This window comes from Miniopterus schreibersii (assembly GCF_964146895.1).
Source record: "Miniopterus schreibersii genome assembly, chromosome: 15".
Taxonomy (NCBI): Eukaryota; Metazoa; Chordata; class Mammalia; order Chiroptera; family Miniopteridae; genus Miniopterus; species Miniopterus schreibersii.
In genome coordinates this window covers 21,027,685-21,049,246 of record NC_138115.1, presented here as the reverse complement: position 1 = coordinate 21,049,246, position 21,562 = coordinate 21,027,685, and the positions used below count along the sequence as shown (strand labels likewise).

The 21,562-nt window shown below is 43.3% G+C and overlaps 2 protein-coding genes across 5 annotated transcripts; one reads left to right on the top strand and one right to left on the bottom strand.

The window, feature by feature from the left end:
- JAGN1 (jagunal homolog 1) lies at positions 1–2,776 on the bottom strand. The gene is made up of 2 exons (XM_081159248.1): positions 2,561–2,776; positions 1–959 (listed from the first exon to the last, which is right to left on the bottom strand). Exons 1-2 carry the CDS (start codon positions 2,647–2,649, stop codon positions 497–499), a joined length of 552 nt encoding a protein of 183 aa, XP_081015374.1. The 5' UTR covers positions 2,650–2,776; the 3' UTR covers positions 1–496.
- A 2,468-nt stretch (positions 2,777–5,244) lies between these two features.
- CIDEC (cell death inducing DFFA like effector c) lies at positions 5,245–20,334 on the top strand. Of its 4 annotated transcripts, none has more exons than XM_081159244.1 (6): positions 5,245–5,340; positions 9,001–9,078; positions 9,895–10,048; positions 17,019–17,177; positions 17,259–17,446; positions 19,752–20,334. In XM_081159244.1, exons 2-6 carry the CDS (start codon positions 9,026–9,028, stop codon positions 19,912–19,914), a joined length of 717 nt encoding a protein of 238 aa, XP_081015370.1. In that variant the 5' UTR covers positions 5,245–5,340; positions 9,001–9,025; the 3' UTR covers positions 19,915–20,334. The 4 variants fall into 4 exon arrangements, with proteins under 4 accessions (XP_081015370.1, XP_081015368.1, XP_081015369.1 ...); XM_081159242.1 differs by lacking the exon at positions 5,245–5,340 and adding an exon at positions 7,414–7,662; XM_081159243.1 differs by lacking the exon at positions 5,245–5,340 and adding an exon at positions 8,146–8,747.
- Positions 20,335–21,562: the final 1,228 nt, after the last annotated feature.

Genomic DNA, 21,562 nt, shown 5'->3' with positions numbered 1-21,562 from the left:
TGGACAGGGCAGTTATAACTTTATTGAGGCTCTTTTTAATGAAAATGCTTTGGAGTAGAGACCATAGCCTGCAGGGAAAGCAGTCTCCTAAATGTTTTCTCCCAATGACTCACAGATTGAAATAAAATTTGGTTGATTCTCCATCTCCTCCAGTCTCGGTGGCTAAGGGGTAATGGATGGAAATGGAGAGAATGACTAAGAGGAAAGGAGGCTCAGTCTTAAAAGAAAAATCCTGAAGGGCTTCAACTTAAACTAGCTGAAGCTTGTTTTACAGCTATTCTTCACCCAGTTCCAGCCAACCAGGAATAAGTTATAGTTTTCCCACCTCAGCTGATAATAGTAGCAGCTTTCTGGAACTTGGGCCTAGTTTGTACTAGTTGCCAACATCACAGCTGCCAAATTACCGAAGGAGATTTTAGAACAGCTCCTCTACCCTCTCATTCCTCTCAATAGGAGGGCTAGGCTTCACCCCAGAGATCAGTCCATCAGACAGGCTTCATTTACGCTTCTTCTCCTGTGTGCTGGTGAACCAAGAGTCTAGGAGCTTCTTGCTGTAGTATAACTGCCAGGCATGCACTTGAACCGCCAGCACCAACACCAGGTACATGACGGAGACAGCAGAAAAACCAAAGAGGAAGCGGTAGGCCTTGCCATGGCGATAGAGCTGCTGTGCAGCAGGGAACATCTCCATGCTGCCATAAATGAGGGGAGCGATGGAAAAGAGTCCCATGCTGATCATAGAGAGCACCAGGTAACTAATGTTGTTGCGGGGGAAGGAGAGGAGGCCCAAGAGAGAGGGCACAATGCTCAGCAAATACGGGTACTCCCACTGATAGGGCATGGCCACCTGATCATGTGACAAGAGCCTCAGGTGTCCCACACTCATCTTGGCAACCAGCAGCAGCCACATGACCAGATGCACGTAGATCAGCTTCTTGATTTCATACTTGAGGGTCACACTGTGGGGCAGAGCAGAGGGAGAAGTTCCTTTCATTCAAAATTTTCTAACCAACTATATGCCAGGCAAGTATACTGGACAATGGGGTACAAATGTGAGTAAGATCTAGTTCCTGCCTAGAGGCTGGGCACAAGGAACAGTGGAAGAAAAATTAATAGAAAATGAAATGGAAGAGCTCTAGTAAATATATTTTGCAAGATACATGGGATCACAGGAAGCAGTAATCAATTCTGCTTGGGATGGGACATCTGAGAAGGCTATTTAGAGGAGGATGATATTTAAGCTAGGCTCTGAGGGGCCAAAGGAGATGGGCATTCCAAGCATAGGTGATCATATGCAGGCAAAAAAACAGGCATTTGTGTTCCAGGAAAGTCAGTGGTTGGGTATGGCATGAATACACCATAGGGGGGGAGCAGCAGGATATGAAGTTGCAATGACTATGAATAGTCAGTTTAAAGGCAGAAGAGTAACTCAGCGCTGTTTAGAAAAATGACTTTGCACCCTAGGAGTATATAGCACAGAGGAAGGAGGTACTGGCAGTGAGGAAACCAGCTCAAGCTGCTCATACTTCTCCAGCTAGAGTAGACTGTTTCATCTAAAGGAAGTACATTATTTTTTATTCTTCTAACTCTCTAGGGTCCTAAATATATCCTCTTCACATCCTGGAGGACAGTTTCTGCTCTAGGTAAGCATAAAAATACTTGCTTGGATTGTGAGGTGCCCTTAGGCAGGGGTCTTAAGGATAAGATTGAAGTGAGGGTCCAAAGAGCTTGCCATTATTTAAAACTCTGGAGACAAAGATGCAAAAAGCATTCTGGATAAATGGGTTTAAGGGGGAACAATCTTTTTGAAATTTTTATTTTAAAAATATTCATTACAGAAAGTGTGAAAAGGTAGGAAAATCAGTCATCTCTAGACTTCAAGATTCATGAAGACAGGAACCAGGTTTTTTGTTTGTTTTGGTAATAAGCTTTTTTATTGAAGGTATAATACGCATACAAAGACCAGGTCTGCTTTTGCTCACTATTATATCCTCAGTGCCCAGCACAAAATGCCTGATGGGTATAAGCTCAATACGTGTTTGTTGAAGGGGCAATGTAGAAATACCGTTTAGGTGGGGGTGTTTATAAAATTCACTTTAGGCACGGAAAGCTAGCTTTATGGTCCACATTCCCCAAAAGGGCCCCTAATATAACAGCTACCATGTATTGGGCAGACTCGATTCTGTGTTAGATCTTATGCAACGAATCATTAGCTCACTAATTCTTCACCCAACCCTAAAAGGTCGATTCCTTTTTTCCTCTTGCAGATGAAAAAAACTGAGACTCAATTATAAATTAGGGTCCCAAGGTCACACAGCAGGGCCAGCATAACCATGACTGGAGCCCCTCAAGGCACAGGGCGACCGAGGGATGAACCCAAGGGAGTGCCTGGGCTTTCCAGGATTGGAGACAGGCCCTGGGCCGTCTCGGGAGGAGGGGACTTGGCAGGTGAGCGTGGAGTGGCTGGGGAGTAAGAGCCTGAGGCCGGGGGGCGTCGCTTCCCAGGCCCGCAGGTTCCGGCCGGGGAGAAGGCCGCAGTGCTCCTGGCCTCACTTCATACCTCATCTGGTAGTGCATGGCGACGCGCTCCCGGTGCTGAAAGTCGCTGCCGTCGGTGCCGGCGGCCCGCGGGCCTGCCCGAGACGCCATTGGCGCTGCCCTGAACCCCGGAGTCCTTCACGCAGATCCCCTACAGCCCGCAGACCCTGTTCGCGCCGCCTCAGCTCCAGAATCCCCGCAATCACACGGTTCTGTGAGAACAACTTCCGGCCTCTCTGTCTCTGGAGGACCGACTCTGTGGTCACTCTCCTCCGGCGCAGGCGCACGCGGGCTCTCCCGCCCCGCCCCCGCCGCCTGTCCAGCTGGAGAGCTAGGAGTGAACCTGGTCCCCTCCTACCCGCACCCCACCTCTCACTGCCATATTTTTTGCCTTCTGCGTGGAGCAAAGCACTTTTGAGCACTTTCAGTTTCTTTCTTTTTTTTTTAATATATCTTTATTGATTTCAGAGAGAGGAAAGGAGAGGGAGGGAGAGAGAGAGAGAAACATCAATGATGACAGAGTCATTGATCGGCTGCAACCCCGGCAGGTGCCCTGACCGGAATGGAACCCCCATCGCCTGGACCCTAGGTCAATGCTCAACCGCTGAGCCACGCCCAGCCGGGGGAGCACTTTCAGTTTCTTAAACTCTGAGTTTAAGAGGCCGCTGTCCCCACTCCACAGATGGGGAAGCTGATGCTTGGAAGGGTTCTGTGACTTTCCCAAGAGCACAGGTTACAATCTCGAAGTATCTCCCTGGATTACATAATCATTGCAAAAGGAGAAAACGGTAACTTTGGAGAAAACTTGTGCGCATCCCCTTAACCAAGTAATCAAAATTAATTTGACACCTTGTATCACGCAGCATCAGTTCTGTGATATTCCTGCCCAAGATACTTAACCTGGATGGAATCGTGAAAAGATGACAGATAAACTCAAATTGTGGGACATTCTACAAGATAACTGGACTGTACTTTTCAAAATTATCCAGGCTGTGAAAGGAAAATAAATTATGTAGAGGAAAACAGTTGAGTGGTGATTGCCAGGGGCTCAGGGAGGAGGGAATGTGTTTTCTGAAGGGTATAGAAATGAAAAGGAAGACAGGAAAAAGTTCCCGAGATGACTGTGGTGGTGCTTGCACAATAATGTGAAAGCACTTAATTTCACTAACTGTACACTTAAGGTGGTTAATTTTATGTTACTTACATTTTATCCCAACGCAAAATAAATACATTAAATAAGAAAAATTTAGTTGTGTTATCCAAAAAAAATTAAGCATCTTTTTATATGTTTAAGGGTCATTTGTATTTCATTTCCCTGAACTGTGTTCATATTCTTTGCCCATTTTCCTACTATGTTGTTTATCTTCTTAATTTATATAATAGATAGAAGGGGAGGGGGAGAGAGAGGCTGACCTTTTGTTTACAGTATTAGTTGCAATGTTTTTCCTACTCATTGTATTGAATGAGTAGGAAATGAGTTTTTCCTACTCATTGTATTTGACTTTACTCATGGTATTACAAGTTTAACATGTAGAATATTTTTAATGTAGTTAAATGTATAATTTTTTAAAAGATTTTTTATTTTTAGTTTAGTTTTGTTTTTGTTTGTTTGTTTAGAGAGAGGAAGAAGGGAGAGGGAGAAATTGAGAAACTTTGATGTGACAGCAAAACATCAATTGGCTGCCTCCCTGCACACCCCCTACCTGGGCATGAGTCCTGATTGGGAATCAGAGTGGCAACCTTTGTGCTCAGGATGAGGCCCAACCAAGTGAGACACACCAACCAGGGGGAATGTGTAATTTTTTCTTTTTTTTGGTTTCTCAATTTTGACTCAGCTAGACCTTCTCAACTCCAAGGCGTCTCAAATGATTTTATGCTCTTCAGAGTTTGAGAACCATGCTCAGACATCTGCCTTACCCATTAGAGTGTGACCTCCTCAAAGAGAGGGATAAGAACTGAATCATCTGTGTCCCCAGCAGCCCACTATGCCTGGCATAGTGTAAAAGCTCAAGAAAAGTGCTGTTGAATAAATAAATTTCAACTGAGCCAAAACCATCCTCTTCTAAGCACTGTAAAGAATCCTCAGGTTCATTCTCCCATTTCTTCCCTCTACCCCTACTCCTCTGGCAGATATTCTCTGTGTTTGGCTTGTGGTTATTTTTGTCTTTACTGTGTACAGGGTCCACGGTGCACCTGGTATTTGTCAGGGCCAGACTGCTTCTGAGTCATCCATTTGTCTATCAGCCTATCATGGGACACCAAGCACAAGTGAATGGTGAACGTTCAATAAATGTTTGAGGTGTGACTGTCCAAGGGAGGGGCTGCAACCCTTTCCCCAGATCTCTCCCCCTGAAGTATTTGTTTATATTTTTCTTCTGGCTCTTGGTCTACCTTAAAGTTTAGTGATTCACCTTAAAGTTTAGTGATTCGTGTTCCTCTTTCCTCATCCTGCTCATTTCCTTCTTAAATTCTTTGCACTGATGTTTCCTATGTCTGGGGAGAGGGAGTAGTGTCCCCCTCCAGGACTTCAAAAGACTGGCTTCCAGGCCCAGGCAGAATGCCGTAGACTGAATGTTTTTGCCTCCCCCAACCCCAGTTCTTCTGTTGAAACCTAATCCCCAATATGATGGAATTTGGAGGTGGGGTTTTTGGGAGGTGGGATTAGTGTTCTTATAAAAGTGACTCCTTTGCTTCACCACAGGACACAAGAGAGAAGAGGGCTGTCTGTGAACCAGGAAGCCAGTCCTCTCCAGACCCTCAATCTACTGGTGCCTTGATCTGGACTTGCCACACTCCAGAATTGTGAGAAATAAATTTCTGTTGTTTATAAGCCACTAGGATATGGTATTCTTTTATAGCAGCCCACATGGACTAAGACACTCCAGGGCTTCAAAAGACTGACTTCTCACCAGTCAGGATTTAGCTGAAAGCTTCCCTCCCCTCGGAATTTCCTAAACAAGGCCAATCTAGCTCTCCAGCCATTTGTTATCATATCACCTTGTTTTGTTTTCTTCCTGGAATTATTTTGTTTATTTGCATATTTGTTCATGGTCAGAGTTCTCCCCCTCCTCCAGTAATGTCAGCTCCTTGAAGTGTGAGACAAGGCTGCCTTGTTTCTTGGTATATTCTTAGCCCCTAGGAAGGGTGGCACATAGTACGTGACTAATAAATAGTTGTTGAATGAGTGAATGGTTGCCTGGGAGCTCCTCCAGGAAAGGATTTAGATCTAAGTAATAATATTAGTAGCAGTAGTAGTAGTTATAATAGCTATTTATTGAGCCTGACAAATGTACTAAGCTCCACACCAAGTACATTTCATGATTATCTCACTTAATCTTCACAGTAACCCAGTAGGGTAGGAGTTATTTTTAATCCCCATTTGTCAGATCCAAATGAAGCTTAGAGGAGTTTCATCATACGGCTGATTTTTTTTCTTTTCTTTTTTTTTTTAATCCTCACCGAGGATATTTTTTCCATTGCTTTTTCAGAGAGAGAGGAAGGGGGAGAGAGAGAGAAACATCGATGTGAGAAAGACATGTCAGTTGGTTGCCTCCTGCACATCCGCAGGCTAGGGCCAGGGATCAAGCCTACAACAGAGGTACTTGCCCTTGGCCAGAATCGAACTGGGCTCTTCAAGTCCGCAGGCCAACTCTCTAACCACTGAGCCAAACTGGCTGGCTAGGGCAAGACTGCTGATTTTCAAAGTGTTGTACCTAAGAAGCCACAGCTTCAGCATCGCCTAGGAATCTGTTAGAAATATACTTTCTTAGGTCCCACCCCAGACATACTGAGTCAGAAACTCAGGTGGAGCCCAGCAATCTGAATTTTAACAGACCCTCCAGGTGATTCTGATGCACTAGTGTGAAAGATGAGCTTGGACTCTTTAAAAAAAAAAAAGTATTATTGGATATAATTTATATACCATACAATTCTCCCACTCAAGTATGCAATTCAATGATTTTTAGTATACTTATAGGGTTGTGCAGCCATCGCCAAAATAAATTGTGATTAGATTAATGGATTAGAACATTTTTGTCTCGCCTGAAAGAAACCCGGTACCCATTAACAGTCACCTCCCATTCCCCAGCCCCAGCCCTAAGCAACCACTAATATATTTTCTGCCTTTATAGTTTTGCCTATTCTAGATATTTCATACAAGTGGAAGCATAAAAATATATATGTGATCTGTTGTGAATGGCTTCTTTCACCTTGTATATGTTTTCAAAGTTCATCCTTTTTATGGACAAATAATATTTTATTTATGGATACACCACATCTTTTAATCCATTCACCAATTGATGAACATTTGGATTGTTTCTAACTTTTCGCTATTATGAATAATGCTATGAACACTCATGTATAAGTTTTTGTATGGACATATGTTTTTATGTCTCATATATATACATAGATATATGAGTAGATATCTATGCAACTACTTTTCTGTCTCTCTATCTATCTATCTGTCTGTCTATCTGTCTATCTATCTATCTATCTATCTATCTATCTATCTATCTATCTATCTATCTATCATCTATCTAGGAGTAGAATTGTTGGGTCATAGATCTTACCCTCTAAACCACTATGCATTTCAGCTAGTCTTAGTCTCTGCTATTATTAAATAATTATATTATTATTAATGACATCAATATTCTCTCCTGTCTATTAAGTGTCTTTGGTGCAAAGCCCTTTACTTTTATGATCACAAATCCTCGCTGAACCCTTCGACACAGGAATCGTTATTCCGTGTTGTACAGGGAGAGAAACTGGAGCTCACGGACATACGGCAGCTTGTCTACACGCAAAAGGCTGGCATGGGCGGGGCTGGGGCCACAGCCCACGTGGGCCTGTTTTTGTGCCCTCTGTGTCTGCTGTCGCGTCCTGGGCCGGACCCTGTCCCGGAGCTGTTGTAACATGCCCTCTCCCCTCCTTTGGGACGTTTTCTGGAAGTTAGGCCGGCCAGAAGCCCCGCGGGTGAAAGCAGTGGGCTCACTCGCCGTGCTCTCGGCCCCAGCTGGCGCCGAAGGCCAGGGGAGGGGCTTCCCCGGGGAGCTGGAAATAAAATGGAAGGATGGCTGAGCTGAACAGGGCAGTGCTGGGAGGAGGTTGGGAGGCTGTGAGGGGGAGGTAAGGAGTGTTTTGGTTTGGGGTGTTTTGTGTTTTGGCTCTGGGCGAGCAGGTGAGGTGGGGCTTGGCAGGGTTTGGCTGTGGATGGGGAGTGGGAGTGAGGAGTGAGGCCAGACCCTGCGGCGGGGGTGGTGCGCAGGGAGGGAGGCGGCTTTCACTGCAAGGCAGGTCTGAGGAGCCCCTCCCCACGCTGTTAGAGGGAAAGAGTGATTGTACCTGACTGGGGAGAGGGCTTTTCTTCCATGACCACTCTTTGAGTCCCTTGCTCAGTGCCAGGCCCTCTCTGTGCTGGGGACCAGGATTAGGGAGAACAGCCCAGGGCCAGGCACCCAGGGTCCTCTGGGCTAAGACAGAAATAGACACTTGGCTAAGAAGTAGGAAGGGCAGGTTGAAGGGGAGACTCTGTGAGTCATGTAAGGCTTCCCAAGGAGTGGAGAGCAAGGCAACTGGGGCTTCAAAGCTACAAACATTTAGCCCTGGGCCAGAGGAGGGCATAGCAGGGCCAGGGAACTGCCTGTGCAAGGCATGGAGCATGCAAAAGCTGCAGCAGAAGGGTTAGGAGATAAAGTGGTGGCAGGCGAGCCCAAGGCTGTCAGCAGGAGCTGTGCTGTCCAGTATGGTTGCCAGTAGCCATAAGACACCATGGCTACTTAAATTTAAATTAGTTTGCATTAAATAAAATTTAAAATCCAGCTCCTTAGGCATACTAGCAACATTTCAAGGGCTCAATAGCCACATTGGGCTAGTAACTCCGGAAACAGAGAGAATAGATATAGAACATGTCCATCATCGCAGAAAGTCCCTTTAGTCAGTGGGAAGCCTCAGGAGGGTTTGGATTGCTCAAGGACCTATGGGAGAGAGAAGGCTTACACTGGGCTGCCTGGCCTGTGAGGGCCTGACCTGTGATGTCTCTGGACTATAGCTGAGGGAATAGTCCCCAGCAGTGTGAGGTGGTGTGACTCACCTCCTGCCAGCATAAAGTGGACTCTGCCCCCAGGGACAGGAATTAACCAGGCCGGGCCTCTTTAGCTCCAACTTGGAATCCCTGATCAGTGTGATCAGAGCCAGAGTCAGAGAAACATGGAGTGAGTGGTACTACGGAGTGTGGAGCAGCTGCTGAGTGGGGCTGAGCATGGGAACTGAGGGGGTCTCCAGCTTGGTCATAGTTGGTGTGCATGGGGTTGGACAGGAGAAGGGCTGGGGAAAGTGTCTATGAGTTGAGAGGGGAGACCAGAGTGGAAGCTTGCTGGATGGGGGTGGGGTTGTACTGTGTCAAATGATCAGAGAGAGGAAACCCTCCCAGCCCACAGTAATGAGCTGTTTCTGCTTCATTCCCAGGTCCAATGCAGTCCAGCTGACAAGGATGGAATATGCCATGAAGTCTCTCAGCCTTCTCAACCCCAAGTCCCTCTCCAGGTGAGGAGAGCCAAGGGTGGAAGGGAAGGGAAGCTACCTATGAGCTGTAGGGCAGAGCTTCTCAAATTTCAGTGGCACATAGTCACACAGATATCTTGATAAAATGCAGATTCTGATCCAGGAGGCCTGGAGTGGGACCCAAGATTACCACCACACTGTGCTTGGTGCTTTCATTCTTGATCTCATTTAAACCTCACCATGACTTTGGGAAGCGGGGATTATTATACCAAATAATAGATGAGGAATCTGGGACACCGAACTGATGCTCTCAATCACCTAGCAAATGGGTAGTGGGGCCAAGATTTGAACTTTGGCTTGCCTGACTCCAAAACCCAGGTTTCCTCCACTCCTTTGGTTCTACATTGTGTATGTCAGAGTTCAAAAATACCTTACACTGACGTCAGCTTCTCCACTTCATCTCACTTTACAGGTGAGAAGAGTGAGGCCAAGAGAGGACAGTGGAATTGGGGGAATGTGGGGTGGGTCTTCTGTCACTTTGTTCCTCCTCATGGCCTGAGAACTAGCAGAGTCAATATCATTTGGGAACTTATTAGACATATAGCATCTCAGACCCCACCTAGACCTACTGAATCAGAATCTGCATTTCAGCAAGATCCCCAGAGAATTTATATATGCCCATTAAAGTCTGAGACGCACTGATGTAGCTGACTTTTGAGTAAGGCTATCTAAATTAGGTGGTACGGGAGGAGGAATATGGTGAGCTCAGCCTAGGAATTGGGAAGTGAGTTATCCTGCTATAGGGTGAGAGCTGGGAAGCAGCAGACAGTGTATTCTGATGCCCCAAACCACTCCTAGGTATGTGGCAGTGAGCACCTCGGTGGTGACCCAGCAGCTGCTGTCGGAGCCCAGCCCCGAGGCCCTCAGAGCCCGGCCCTGCCGAGTGAGCACCCAGGACCGGAGTGTGCGGAAGGGTGTCACGGCGCACAGCCTGGAGGACCTCCTCCACAAGGTGAGAGGTGGGCCTGACCTCCGCGCAGCCAGCCACTGGGACCTTGGCTCAGAGTTGGCCCTGTCTGCTGCCTCTGTCCTCCTGGTCATGAGTTGGGAGTGCAATAAGGATGAAGTTCATGGCTTACATGCTCAAAAGATTTCCTTTCTCCTGCCAGGTCAGATGGGCTGGTAGTGTCTCCCTGGAGGGCTGTCCAATTGCTTAGTGATGTCTGTCTGTTCACACGGGGAGGGCAGTATGTTGCCTTCCTACACCAACGATCAGTGGTTATTTTCAGAGCATATTTTCTTCCTGGAAGGATCCTTAGGTTGCCTTTTCCACTGGTTCTTAAACTTGTAGAAGTGCCTGGAAGTTGGGGAAATGGGCTAGATTTTAGACATTCCCTTCGCCATCTCCTCCCTTCAGCCAGGGCAGTTGTCCTCAGCCTGTCCCCTACATTAGCCTTCCATGGAAGGTTTTTTTGGTAGCTGGGGAAGACTTTCTTCAAACTGTTAATCAGGTAAGCTTCCAGAGGAGGAAACGAAGGATATACAGAGCTAGTGGATGGTGGTAGCAACAGGCAAGAATGACACCCCTCCCTGTTTCCAGGCTCTCTCTCCACTGGTTGAGGGTATCTTCTCCCACTGCCCAGCCTACAGCCTCGTCTATTCTGGCTCCATGTTAAGTCATGTGCTTCACTGCCCCACTAACTTATCAGCTCCAGGGGCTGGGACCCTGCTCATCTACAAGTCCAGGTGCCCGACACAGATCAAATGTTTGAATTAGGCTTCCAATTACTAGTCTGTGTAGAAATCATAGCTGATCTAACTCTCTATTCTAGGTTCTCTCTCTCATTTCTCTAAATTAGGCCCATTCTTCCTGGAAGCCAGTTTCCCCTCCTTGTGAGGCTTCTGATTGTGCCAGACTACATTTCTTGTGGTTTGAATCTAAAGGGCTCCTTCACACTTGAGTCTAGACTCTGCACTATTTTCCACCCTGAGGTTCAGGGACCACCTTATGCATTAAAATGGCCTTGTTAACACATGGCTTCCCAGACTTCTCCCCCTGAGACTGATTAGGTCATGAGTGAGGCACAGGAATTGTGATTTTTAACAGGTTCTTTGGGAGATTCTTATAGCCACTGAGTTTGGGAATTCCTTGTCAGAGCCCTAACAGAGGATCCAGGGAGGAACAGCAGTGAAGGTCCAGCTTTCTAAGATGGACCACAGGTCAGAAGTGAATCTTACCGACAGAGCTAGCAGGACATCCTTCTATCCAGACTGCCTTTCCAAATTTGGCAAAGAAAGAAAGGGGCAGAGAGAGTGAGGGGAGAAAGGGTAAGGAGATATGGTTGGCAGAGACCACGGTATGAAGTCCCTTATTGGCTATGACAGAGAACAGTTGGGTTTCATGTTAAAAGATAACAGTAAGCCATTGAAGGATTTTTTTATAAAAACTAATTTTGAAACAATCTTAAACTAACATGAGTTGCAAGAACAATATGAGACTTCCTGAAGTACTTGAGAGTAAGCTGCTGACCTGATGCTTATCATTCTTGGATACTTCAATGTGTGTTTTCTCCAAACAAGGATATTCTCCCATATAATCACAATACAACCTTCAAAATCATGGAAAATATAATATTATATAACTAACACTTGATCTTGAGACCACATTCAATTATTCCACTAATGTGCTTTGTAGCAAAAGGACCCAGGTCGGAATCAAGTGTTCTATTTAATTGTGAATCTCTTTTTTTATTGATTGATTGATTTTAGAGAGAGTGATGAAGGGGAAGGGAGAGAGAGACAGAGACAGAGACATTGATTTATTGTTGCACTTACTTATGCATTCATTGGTTGATTCTTATATGTGCCCTGACCAGAGACTGAACCCACAACCTTGGTGTATTGGACGATTCTCTAAGCAACTGAACTACTATGCCAGGGAATTGTGCATCTCTCACTTTTTTTTTTTAGGTTAAACCTCACCCAAGGATATTTTTTCCATTGATTATTAGAGAGAGTAGGAGGGAGGGGGAGGAGGGGGGAGAGAGAGAGAGAAAACATCGATGTGAGAGAGACCTGGGAAGAGAGACACAAACCTGCAAGCCAGGTACGTGCCCTTGACTGCAATTGAACCTGCGACCCTTCAGTGTGCCGGCCAGCACTCTACCACTGAGCAACACCAGCCAGAACTGTGCATCTCTTTAGTCTCCTTCAATCTGAAAGAGTTCTTCAGTTTCTTTGACTTTCATGGCCTTGACTGTTTTGAAGATTATAAGCCAGTTGTTTTGTTTACTCTCCTTTAGTTTAGAATTATTTAATTGCATACAATTTTAATTTGTCACATTACTGTTTAACTTTGAATATTTGAATAAAAAGGTATAATCAGGGCCCTGGACAGATAGCTCAGTTGGTTAGAGTGTTGTCCTGATATACCAAGGTTGTGAGTTCAGTCCCTGGTAAGGGCACATACAAGAATCAACCAATGAATACATCAATAAGTGGAACAACAAATCGATGTTTTTCTCTCTCTCTCTCAAATCATTAATTTAAAAAAAAATTTAGCCCAGCCAGGCATGGCTCAGTGGTTGAGCATCAACTTAGGATCCAGGAGATCATGGTTCGATTCCTGGTCAGGGCACATGCCCAGGTTGTGGGCTCGATCCCCAGTTGGGGGCGTGCAGGAGGCAGCTGATCAATGATGACTCTCTCATCATTGATAATTCTCTCTCTCTCTTCCTCTCCCTTCCTCTCTCTGAAATCAATACAGATATATTTAAAACAAACAAACAAAAAAACCAAAACAACAACAAAATTTAAAGGTACAGTCAGGCTTCCCTATATAAAGTTATTATTTTTCCTTTGCATTTATTTTCTAGGAAAGTACTTTGTAATAAGTAAAATCTCATTCTGCATCTAAATTTCAATTTATTTATTTATTTATATCAAAAAGGACTCAGGTATCCCCATTTAAATGGGATATAAGGATGGCAACAGATTATTTATTGATGCTCATATTATCCCAGACTTCGCCAGTGGAACACCCTTCAGCCCTATTTCTGTGCTGTGCTTTCTGACTTTCTGGCACAAGAAAGTATTATAGGCTCATCTTGTACTCCCCTTGCCCTACCCCTTGAGTTCAACCCTTTTTCTAAGGAGGTCTGCTTCATTTTAGTGAAGAGTGGTATTCAGAAACCAAGATCTGGGAGCTAGCTGTGTTCATTGCTGTTGGTCTGTTGCTCATCCCAGGCCTATATTAAAGGACTTTAAGCAGAAAAATATGTTCTCTAATGAATTCAAGTAAGAAAAGTAAAGTGAAAATTCTACTATTCCAAGATAACTAATGGTGTGACTGTGTATGTCCTGAAGTTTATCCTTATATATAACTTACTTAAGTGGGGTTATGTAGTATGGAGCTGACATTTCATCCTATAACATGTCATGGGTCTCTTTCCATTTTAATTAGTGTAGTGTAAAATTTAGTAAATGTACATTATGGACTACATACCCTGTCAAATGACGTATATAGCATTTCTTATAATCATAACCTTGAGGTAGTTACAATTATTCCCGTTTTCTAGGGGCAGAGGTCAAGTTTATTCACTGGGATTTAAACCTAGGCTGCCATCTCATATACTTTCGCCTTTGATCATTGTGAGGGTTCTAAGACTGTACTTGCCTCAGCGTTTTAGATGATGAAGCTAGTTTAGAGAAATGAGGTGACTTCATTAAGTTCAGGACAATGATAATAGGGAAGCTAGAATTCAAACCTAGGTCTGTTTATCTCTAGAGTTTCACTATCCAATGCAGTAGCTAATAGTTACATGTGGTTACTGAATTCTTGAAATTTATCTAGTTGAAATTGAGATGTGCTTTCATATAAAGTACATACAGGATTTTGAAGACTTAATATGAAAAAAATGTAAAATCTTATAAATTTTTATCTTAATTATATATTTTTTAGATTGAATTAAATATAAGTAATTTCACCTGTTTTTATTTTAATGTGGCTATTAGAAAATTTATTTATTCATTTATTTTGTTAATCCTGACCCAAGGATATTTTTTCCATTGATTTTGAGAGATAGTGGAAGGGAGGGAGGGGGAGAGGGAGACACACACATCCACGTGTGACCATCAATTGGTTGCGTCCCTCACGTGCCCTGACCAAGCCAGGGATCAACCCTGCATCCCAGGTACGTGCCCTTCGGTGCACGGGGCCTACGCTCTATCCACCGAGCCACACTGGCCAGGGCATGTAATTAGAAAGTTTAAAATTACATACGTGTGATGAAAAGCATCTATGAAAAATGGACAGCTAACATTATACTTAATGGTGGAATTCTGAAAACGTTCCCCTAAGGTCAGGAAGAAGATAAGGCAGTCTGCTCTTGCCACTTTTATTCAGCGTTGTACTGGAGGTTCTAGCCAGGGTAACTTGGCAAGATCATTAAAAAACAAAAAAAAGCCATCCTAATTGGAAAGAAGAAGTGAAACTATCTCTATTTGCAGACGACGATCTTATATATTTAAAACCCTAAGGAACACACACACACACACACACACACAATTAGAGCTAATAAATGAGCTTGGCAAGGTTGCAAGATATAACATCAATAGATAAAAATCAGTTGTAATTCCATACACTGGCAATAAATAATCTGAAAATAAAATTAAGAGAGCAATTTATAATAGTATAAATAAGAATAAAATATTTAAGAGTAAATTTAAAAGAAGTATAAGCTTACAGATTGAATATTAACATTGTTGAGATAAATTAAATTGAAGAACTAAAAAAAATCTAAATAGTGAAAAGACAAATGTGCTCAGAGATTGGAAGATTTAATATTGTTTAGATAGCAATGGTCCCCAACTTGATCTGCAGATTCCATACAATCCCCATCAAAATCCCAGCTACTCTTTTTGCAGATATTGACAAGCTGAATCTAAAATTTATATGGAAATACAGTGGACTCAGAATAGCCAAACAATCCTGAAAAAATACAAAGCTGGAGGACTCACCCCTCCTGCTTTCAAATCTTACTACAAAGGTAAAGTCAGTAATCAAGACTTGGTGGTTTCGACATAAGGACAGACACGCTCTTAGTTTGCTAGGGCTGCAGTATTACAGACTGGTACTTAAACAACAGAAATTTATTTTCTCTCAAATCAGGAGGCTAGATAAAGGTATTTTCAGGTTGGTTTCTTCTGAGGCCTCTCTCCTTGGCTTATAGATGGCCATTTTCATGTGCACATGATCTTCCCTCTCTGTACGTTTCTTGTCCTAATCTTCCTTTCTTATAAGGATACTAGTAATATTGGATTAGGGCCCTGCCCTAATGACCTAATTTTAAATTATTTACCTCTTTAAAGACCCTACTTCCCAATACAGTCACATTCTGAGGTACTAAGAATTAGGTCTTTGACATATAAATTTGGGGGATGGGGGTACAGTTCAGCCCATAATACATACAAATCAATGGACTAGAATTGAAAGTCCAGAAATGAACCCATGTATCTATGGTCAATTGATTTTTGGCAGGCTGCCAAGACTATTCAATAGCGAAAGAATACTCTTTTCAACAAATGGTGGTGGGACAATGGGATAACCACAAGCAAAAGAATAAAATTGGATCCTTACCTCACACTATGTACAAAATTAAGTCAAAATAGATTAAAGAGCTGAATGTAGAGCTAAAACCATAAAACTCATAGAAGAAAACATAGGTATAAGACTTCATGATCTTGGTCTCTTAGATATGACACCAAAGCACAACCAACCAAAGGAGAAAAAAAATCAACATTAAAAACTTTTGTGAATCAATAGACACTATGAAAAAAATGAAAATACAACCCACAGAATTGGAGAAAATATTTGCAAATCACATATAAGAGTCAAGTATCAAGACTATATAAAGAACTCATAACTCAACAATGAAAAGACAACCTAATTAAAAATGGGCAAAGGATTTGAGTGGGACGTTTCTGTAAAGATATGCAAATGGGTAACAACACATGAAAATGTATTCAACATCTTAGTCATTAGGGAAATATAAATCAGAATCACTTCATACCTACTTACCTGACTAAAAGAAGACAGACAATAACAAGTGTTGATGAGGTTGGGTAGAAATTGGAATCCTCATACATTGTTGGTGGAAATATAAAATGATGCAGCTGCTTTTGAAAACAGTTTGGTAGTTCCTCAAAAAGTTAAACATGGGGTTGATTGTATGACTCAGCAATGTCACTTCTAGGCATATACACAGGAAAATAGGAAACATATATTCACCCAAAAACTTGTACATGAATGATCATAACTGTCATATTCATGATACTCAAAAAGAGAAACAACCACATGTCTATCAATTGATGAATCAATTAAAAATATGGTATATCTTTATAGTAGAATATTATTCAGCCATAAAAAGGAGTGAATCATGTTGCAATATGGATGAATCTTGAAACATACTAAGAAGCCAGTCTAAAAAGACCACATAATGCATGATTCTATTTATATGAAATGTCCAGAACAGGCAAATCCTGTAGAGTAGAGGTTGCCATGGGTTGGGGAATGGGGAATGACTACTAATGGTACTGGGTTTCTTTGGTTCTGAAATTAAATAGTGGTGGTGGTTGCCTAACTTTGTGAATGTACCACAAACACTAAGTTCTATACTTTAAAAGGGTGAATTTTAGAGCATATGAATTATAGCTCAATCGAAAATTACATATGTGACTTCCATTATATTTTTACTGGACAGCACTCTTCTAGAATATTAACTATGATGCCAGGTACCAAGAGATACCATAATACAGAATGTTTGGACAGTGATCTCACAGCAAGAGCCTGATACCAATTCACTCATAGACCCCAGCCCACTTGTTCTTTCCCTGACAGCTAAGGTGATATGATGTGGATCTTCCCCATACCAGCTCTATGGCCGCATGGGGATGGCATAAGCATCACTACCCTTATTCCCTAGGTCCGGGATGCCCTGATGCTGGCAGACAAGCCCTTCTTCCTGGTGCTGGAGGAAGATGGCACAGTGGTAGAGACAGAAGAGTATTTCCAAACCCTGGCAGACGACACAGTGTTCATGGCCCTCCAGAAGGGGCAGAAATGGCAGCCCGCATCAGAGCAGGTGAGGTGCCACCTGTGGGGGGGGAACAGTGGGAATCAGAAGTCCTTGAGGGGTGCCAACCACATGATTGTCTTGATACAGGGCTCGAGATACCAACTCTCCCTCTCCCGTAAGCCTGCCAAGAAGATCGACGTGGCCCGTGTAACTTTCGACCTATACAAGTTGAACCCACAGGACTTCCTTGGCTGCCTGAATATAAAGGCGACTCTCTATGGCACATACTCCCTTTCCTACAATCTTCACTGCTATGGGGCCAAGCGTGTCATGAAGTGAGTGAATTGGTATTAGCTGGGGGCAGGGTGGGTATGCAGCAGCGGGAGAGCCCCTATCTGCTCACGTGGACCTCAGCCTTTTAGGCCTGGAACTTGTATTGATGCTGGCAAAGCATGACAGCATTTGCTAGATCTTATGGCTGAACTAGTGCTTTAGATTCCACTAGTGTATGCCAAAGGGTACACATACTCCTCCAGGTAGAACCGGGATATATTTAGTTTTCTAATTATCTTCCGCTATAACAATTATTTTTTTCATTTAAAATAGTAAGTTTTCCTAAATAGTCTTCTAATCAATTGTTTAAAAATGAACACGTGTCAGAGGTTTTATTGAACTCATTAATTAATAAGAGAACCAGCAAGAAGTTACAATCAGTTCAAAGGAGAACTCAAAACCCCATCTATATACAGGTTCATCAAGAATGCTGAAATAAACTTATAGATACAAAACTGGATTTTTCCATGGGGGTGGGAGCACTCAAATAATTGTCACTCCATAGGACAGAATTAATTTGGATATCTATGGACAATAGCCATTTGTATTGTCTAATGAACTTTAACTTTTTACTTTACTTTTCAAAAAAGTTTTTCTTATTTTTATTTAATGATTTTAAGAGAGAGAAGAAGGTAGAGAGGGAGAGAGAGACAGAGACAGAGACATCGATTTGTTGTTCCACTTATTTATGCAGTCATTGTTTGCTTCTTGTATGTGCCCAGACAGGGGATCAAACCCACAACCTTGGCATATTGGGATGATGCTCTAACCAACTGAGCTATCTGGCCAGAACTATTTTACTTTTGAAAATCCTGATCAAGCCCTGGTGTACAATTAGGTATACAATTCTGTGGTATTTACAGTGTTGTGCAACATTCATCTCCAGAACATTTTCATCATCCCAAACTGAAACTCTGTGCCCATTAAACACTAACTCTCCACTCCCCTCCCCCAACCCCTAGTAACCTCTGTTCTACTTTCTATCTCTGTTAATTTGCCTATACAAGTGGAATCATAAAAGACTGTCCTTTTGTGTCTGGCTTATTTTATTTAGCATAATGTTTTCAAGGTTCATCCATGTTGTAATGTGTCAGAATTTCATTCCTATTTAACTGGTTTTAAGCCTCAGTTATCTAATATAAGAAATGAGTAAACATCTCAGATATAACCATGACATTTAAAAACTATTTTTATGTGTAGATGTTTATGGTTCTAATTGTCTTTCTGCCCCCCCCCCCAATTTATTTATTTCTAATTTAATTTAATCTATTTTTTTAGAGAGAGGGAGGGGGAGAGAGAGAAACATCGATTTGTTGTTCCACTTATTTATGCATTCATTAGTTGCTTCTTGTATGTGCCCTGATTGGGGATCAAACCCACAATCTTGGCATATCCGGATGATGCTCTAACCAACTGAGCTACCTGGCCAGGGCCTCCTCCAGAATTTATTGAATGAAGGTTAATAGAAGACAAGTTTTAATATCAGCCAGAAAGTATTTATTTTCCTTTTGTTTTCCCCTCCCTAATCCCCCCTGGGACTGACACCCCTAGTGACTCTGACCTATCTTTTAAACAGATTTGGCTAAGAATTTGGTTAAAGTAGTCAAACATTCAACAAGCTACTCTTAACCCCATGTTTCCCCGCTGTTCTACACATCAGGCCCCATGTTAAGTAATTTGTGTTATTTCAACCTCCTAACCCTGTGTGGGATCAAATGGTATCTTTATGTCCAGTACTACTACAAATGACTTGGAAAGGCCTCAGAGTCTAGAACAGATGTTGTGAAGGACAGAGTTGTGATCTTCATGTTATCAATATGAATACTACTTGACTGGTCCAAGTAGTATTACAAAAATAAAAGGCCTTGTTAAATGAGCTTAAATTTTGCCCAGCTGGTGTGGCTCAGTGGTTGAGCATCGGCCTATGATCCAGGAGATTGTGGTTTGATTCTCGGTCAGGGCACATGCCCGGGTTGCAAGTTCGATCCCCAGTAAGGGATGTGCAGGAGGCAGCCAATCAACAACTCTCTCATCATTGATGTTTCTATCTCTCTCCTTCTCCCTTAAATCAATAAAGACTTTTTTTTTTAAATGAGCTTAATTTTGGACACCTCAATTAAGGTACAATTTGCAGGTAATGTCCATAGACCCTTTCCCATTTGCTGGGGGAAGGCAACATCTGTTCCTGTTTGCATCTAACTCTACAAATTATAAAATTATTAAGGGACCATGAGGGAGGAACATTTAGGAGATGCAGACAGGGGTTTTCTTTGTGTTTTGACTCTACTACCTTCTCATTCCACCCAGGGAAGCTCTTCGCTGGGCCCTCTTCAGCATGCAGGCCACAGGCCACATGTTGCTCGGCACTTCCTGTTACATGCAGCAGCTTCTGGATGCCACAGAGGAAGGGCAGCCCCCCAAGGGCAAGGCCCCATCCCTCATCCCGACCTGTCTGAAGATACTGCAATGAAGACCCAAGTCCTTGGAATCCTTCCCCAGCCAAGGATTAGACTGGGAAACCCATGCTCAGCTGGTAGCACCCACAAGCCTGGCAGTTAGAGAGCTTCTTACCTCCCTACACCTCCCTCATCCCCACAAAACTATGAATGTGGAAGCGGGGAAGGGCTGGAAACCTGGGGTGGGCTGGCCAAAGGAGAACTGAGGGGTTTTGGCCCGACCCAGCTCTTTCCTGTCCAAGGTAGCTTAGCTGACCAAGACTGGTCACCAGCAGGCAAGGCACGAAGTCTGCCCCGCAGCTACCTGTCTTCACTTGCTATACTTCCATCACACTCCCTACCTCCTGGCCCCCATCCATAATACTCCTGAGTGAGTTGTCAGGCCCATTAGTGTGTGATATTAGAGAGTTCGCAATAAATGATTTATGCTGATACATCATTGCCTGTGTTCTTTGGGATGAGGGTGGGTTTCTTTCTGGAAGGTTGGAAAGGTCTAAGGGAAAAGAGGAATCTATTGTCAAATCATTCTCCAAAATGTGGGGTTACAGAGAACAGCACTTTTTCTGCCAAAAATAATTTTGCAGTTCATTCTAGAACTTAGAGACTTGAACAAACCATATAATCCATACACTAAATAACAATTTACAAAATAAATTTGCCTATTGGAAGGGCTTTGATTGGAAAGGTAGGATTAAGATACTCTTCTAACTTCTCATTGTTGCATTTTATTACAACCTTTTAAGTGTTTAGGTGGTAAAGCACTAACCAAGCTGTAACACAGCTCTCAATCAATGCCTTCCCTAGATAGCCAGACAGTTCAGAACTTTCAGCCTTAGGGTTTCCAAATGAGCTGGAGGTAGGCACAAAGAATATTAATTTCTCACTAGTGTGAGCTGGCATTTTTCAATATAGGGCAAATCAAACAAAACAAAGCAAGAAAGGCTAGGGTTTGTAAGTGACTGTACTTTAGTCTGTAACTCTCAGATTGAACAATGTGTCATTTCTGCCCCTTACTTAAAGTTTATTTGGGTTCCTTAAGAACAAAGACAAAGGCCTGGGTTACCAAATCTAGAGGTGGAGAGTTAATGCTGGCAGCTGACCCATACCCTGCAGCCATATGTGGGAGGAGCTGCCAGAGCCAGCAGAAAGAACACTTTTTATTCTGGGTTTTTCTGCTCTTGCAGTTATGGCTGGAGGCCCCGCTTAGTGCCATCCTGGCTCCATGTGGTAGGCCTTCTCACATGGAAGCACAATGTTTATATCAGCACAGAAGCTGTTCCTGGTCACCCTTCGCTGAAGCTATGGCCTACCTGTTCCTCCTGTAAAGTTAGTCATACACTGAGTTGGGCTGGGGTGCAGAAGCTTGGAATTTGTCCCTACTCCCCGTCCTCCTGAGACTCAGAGCTTCACAAATGAGTCTTGAGTGACTGACTCTTGGCTCTGCGCCCTCCCAGCCCAGGAAAACTTAGGTTCTTCCTTTTCTTCAAGGAGCTTGGAGACTAAAGGAGTCACACCAGCAGTGGTCAGTAAACAGGAGACGGCAGGTTTTGATGAGGCTGGGGTGTGTGGAGGGAAAATTTCAAAGAGCGTGGGAGCTCAAGCCTCAAGGGGCCAGCAGCCAGTCCAAGTAGGGGAACAGCCCTCCTGGGGCTAACCGGGGCC

Coding starts and splice junctions, on each gene's coding strand:
- JAGN1 (XM_081159248.1), bottom strand. CDS start 2,649: ATGGCGTCTCGGGCAGGCCCGCGGGCCGCCGGCACCGACGGCAGCGAC. Junction 960..2,560: donor GCCATGCACTACCAGATGAG/GTATGAAGTGAG, acceptor TCTGCCCCACAG/TGTGACCCTCAAGTATGAAA.
- CIDEC (XM_081159242.1), top strand. CDS start 7,607: ATGGCTGAGCTGAACAGGGCAGTGCTGGGAGGAGGTTGGGAGGCTGTG. Junction 10,049..17,018: donor TGGAGGACCTCCTCCACAAG/GTGAGAGGTGGG, acceptor CTTATTCCCTAG/GTCCGGGATGCCCTGATGCT. Junction 17,178..17,258: donor GGCAGCCCGCATCAGAGCAG/GTGAGGTGCCAC, acceptor GTCTTGATACAG/GGCTCGAGATACCAACTCTC.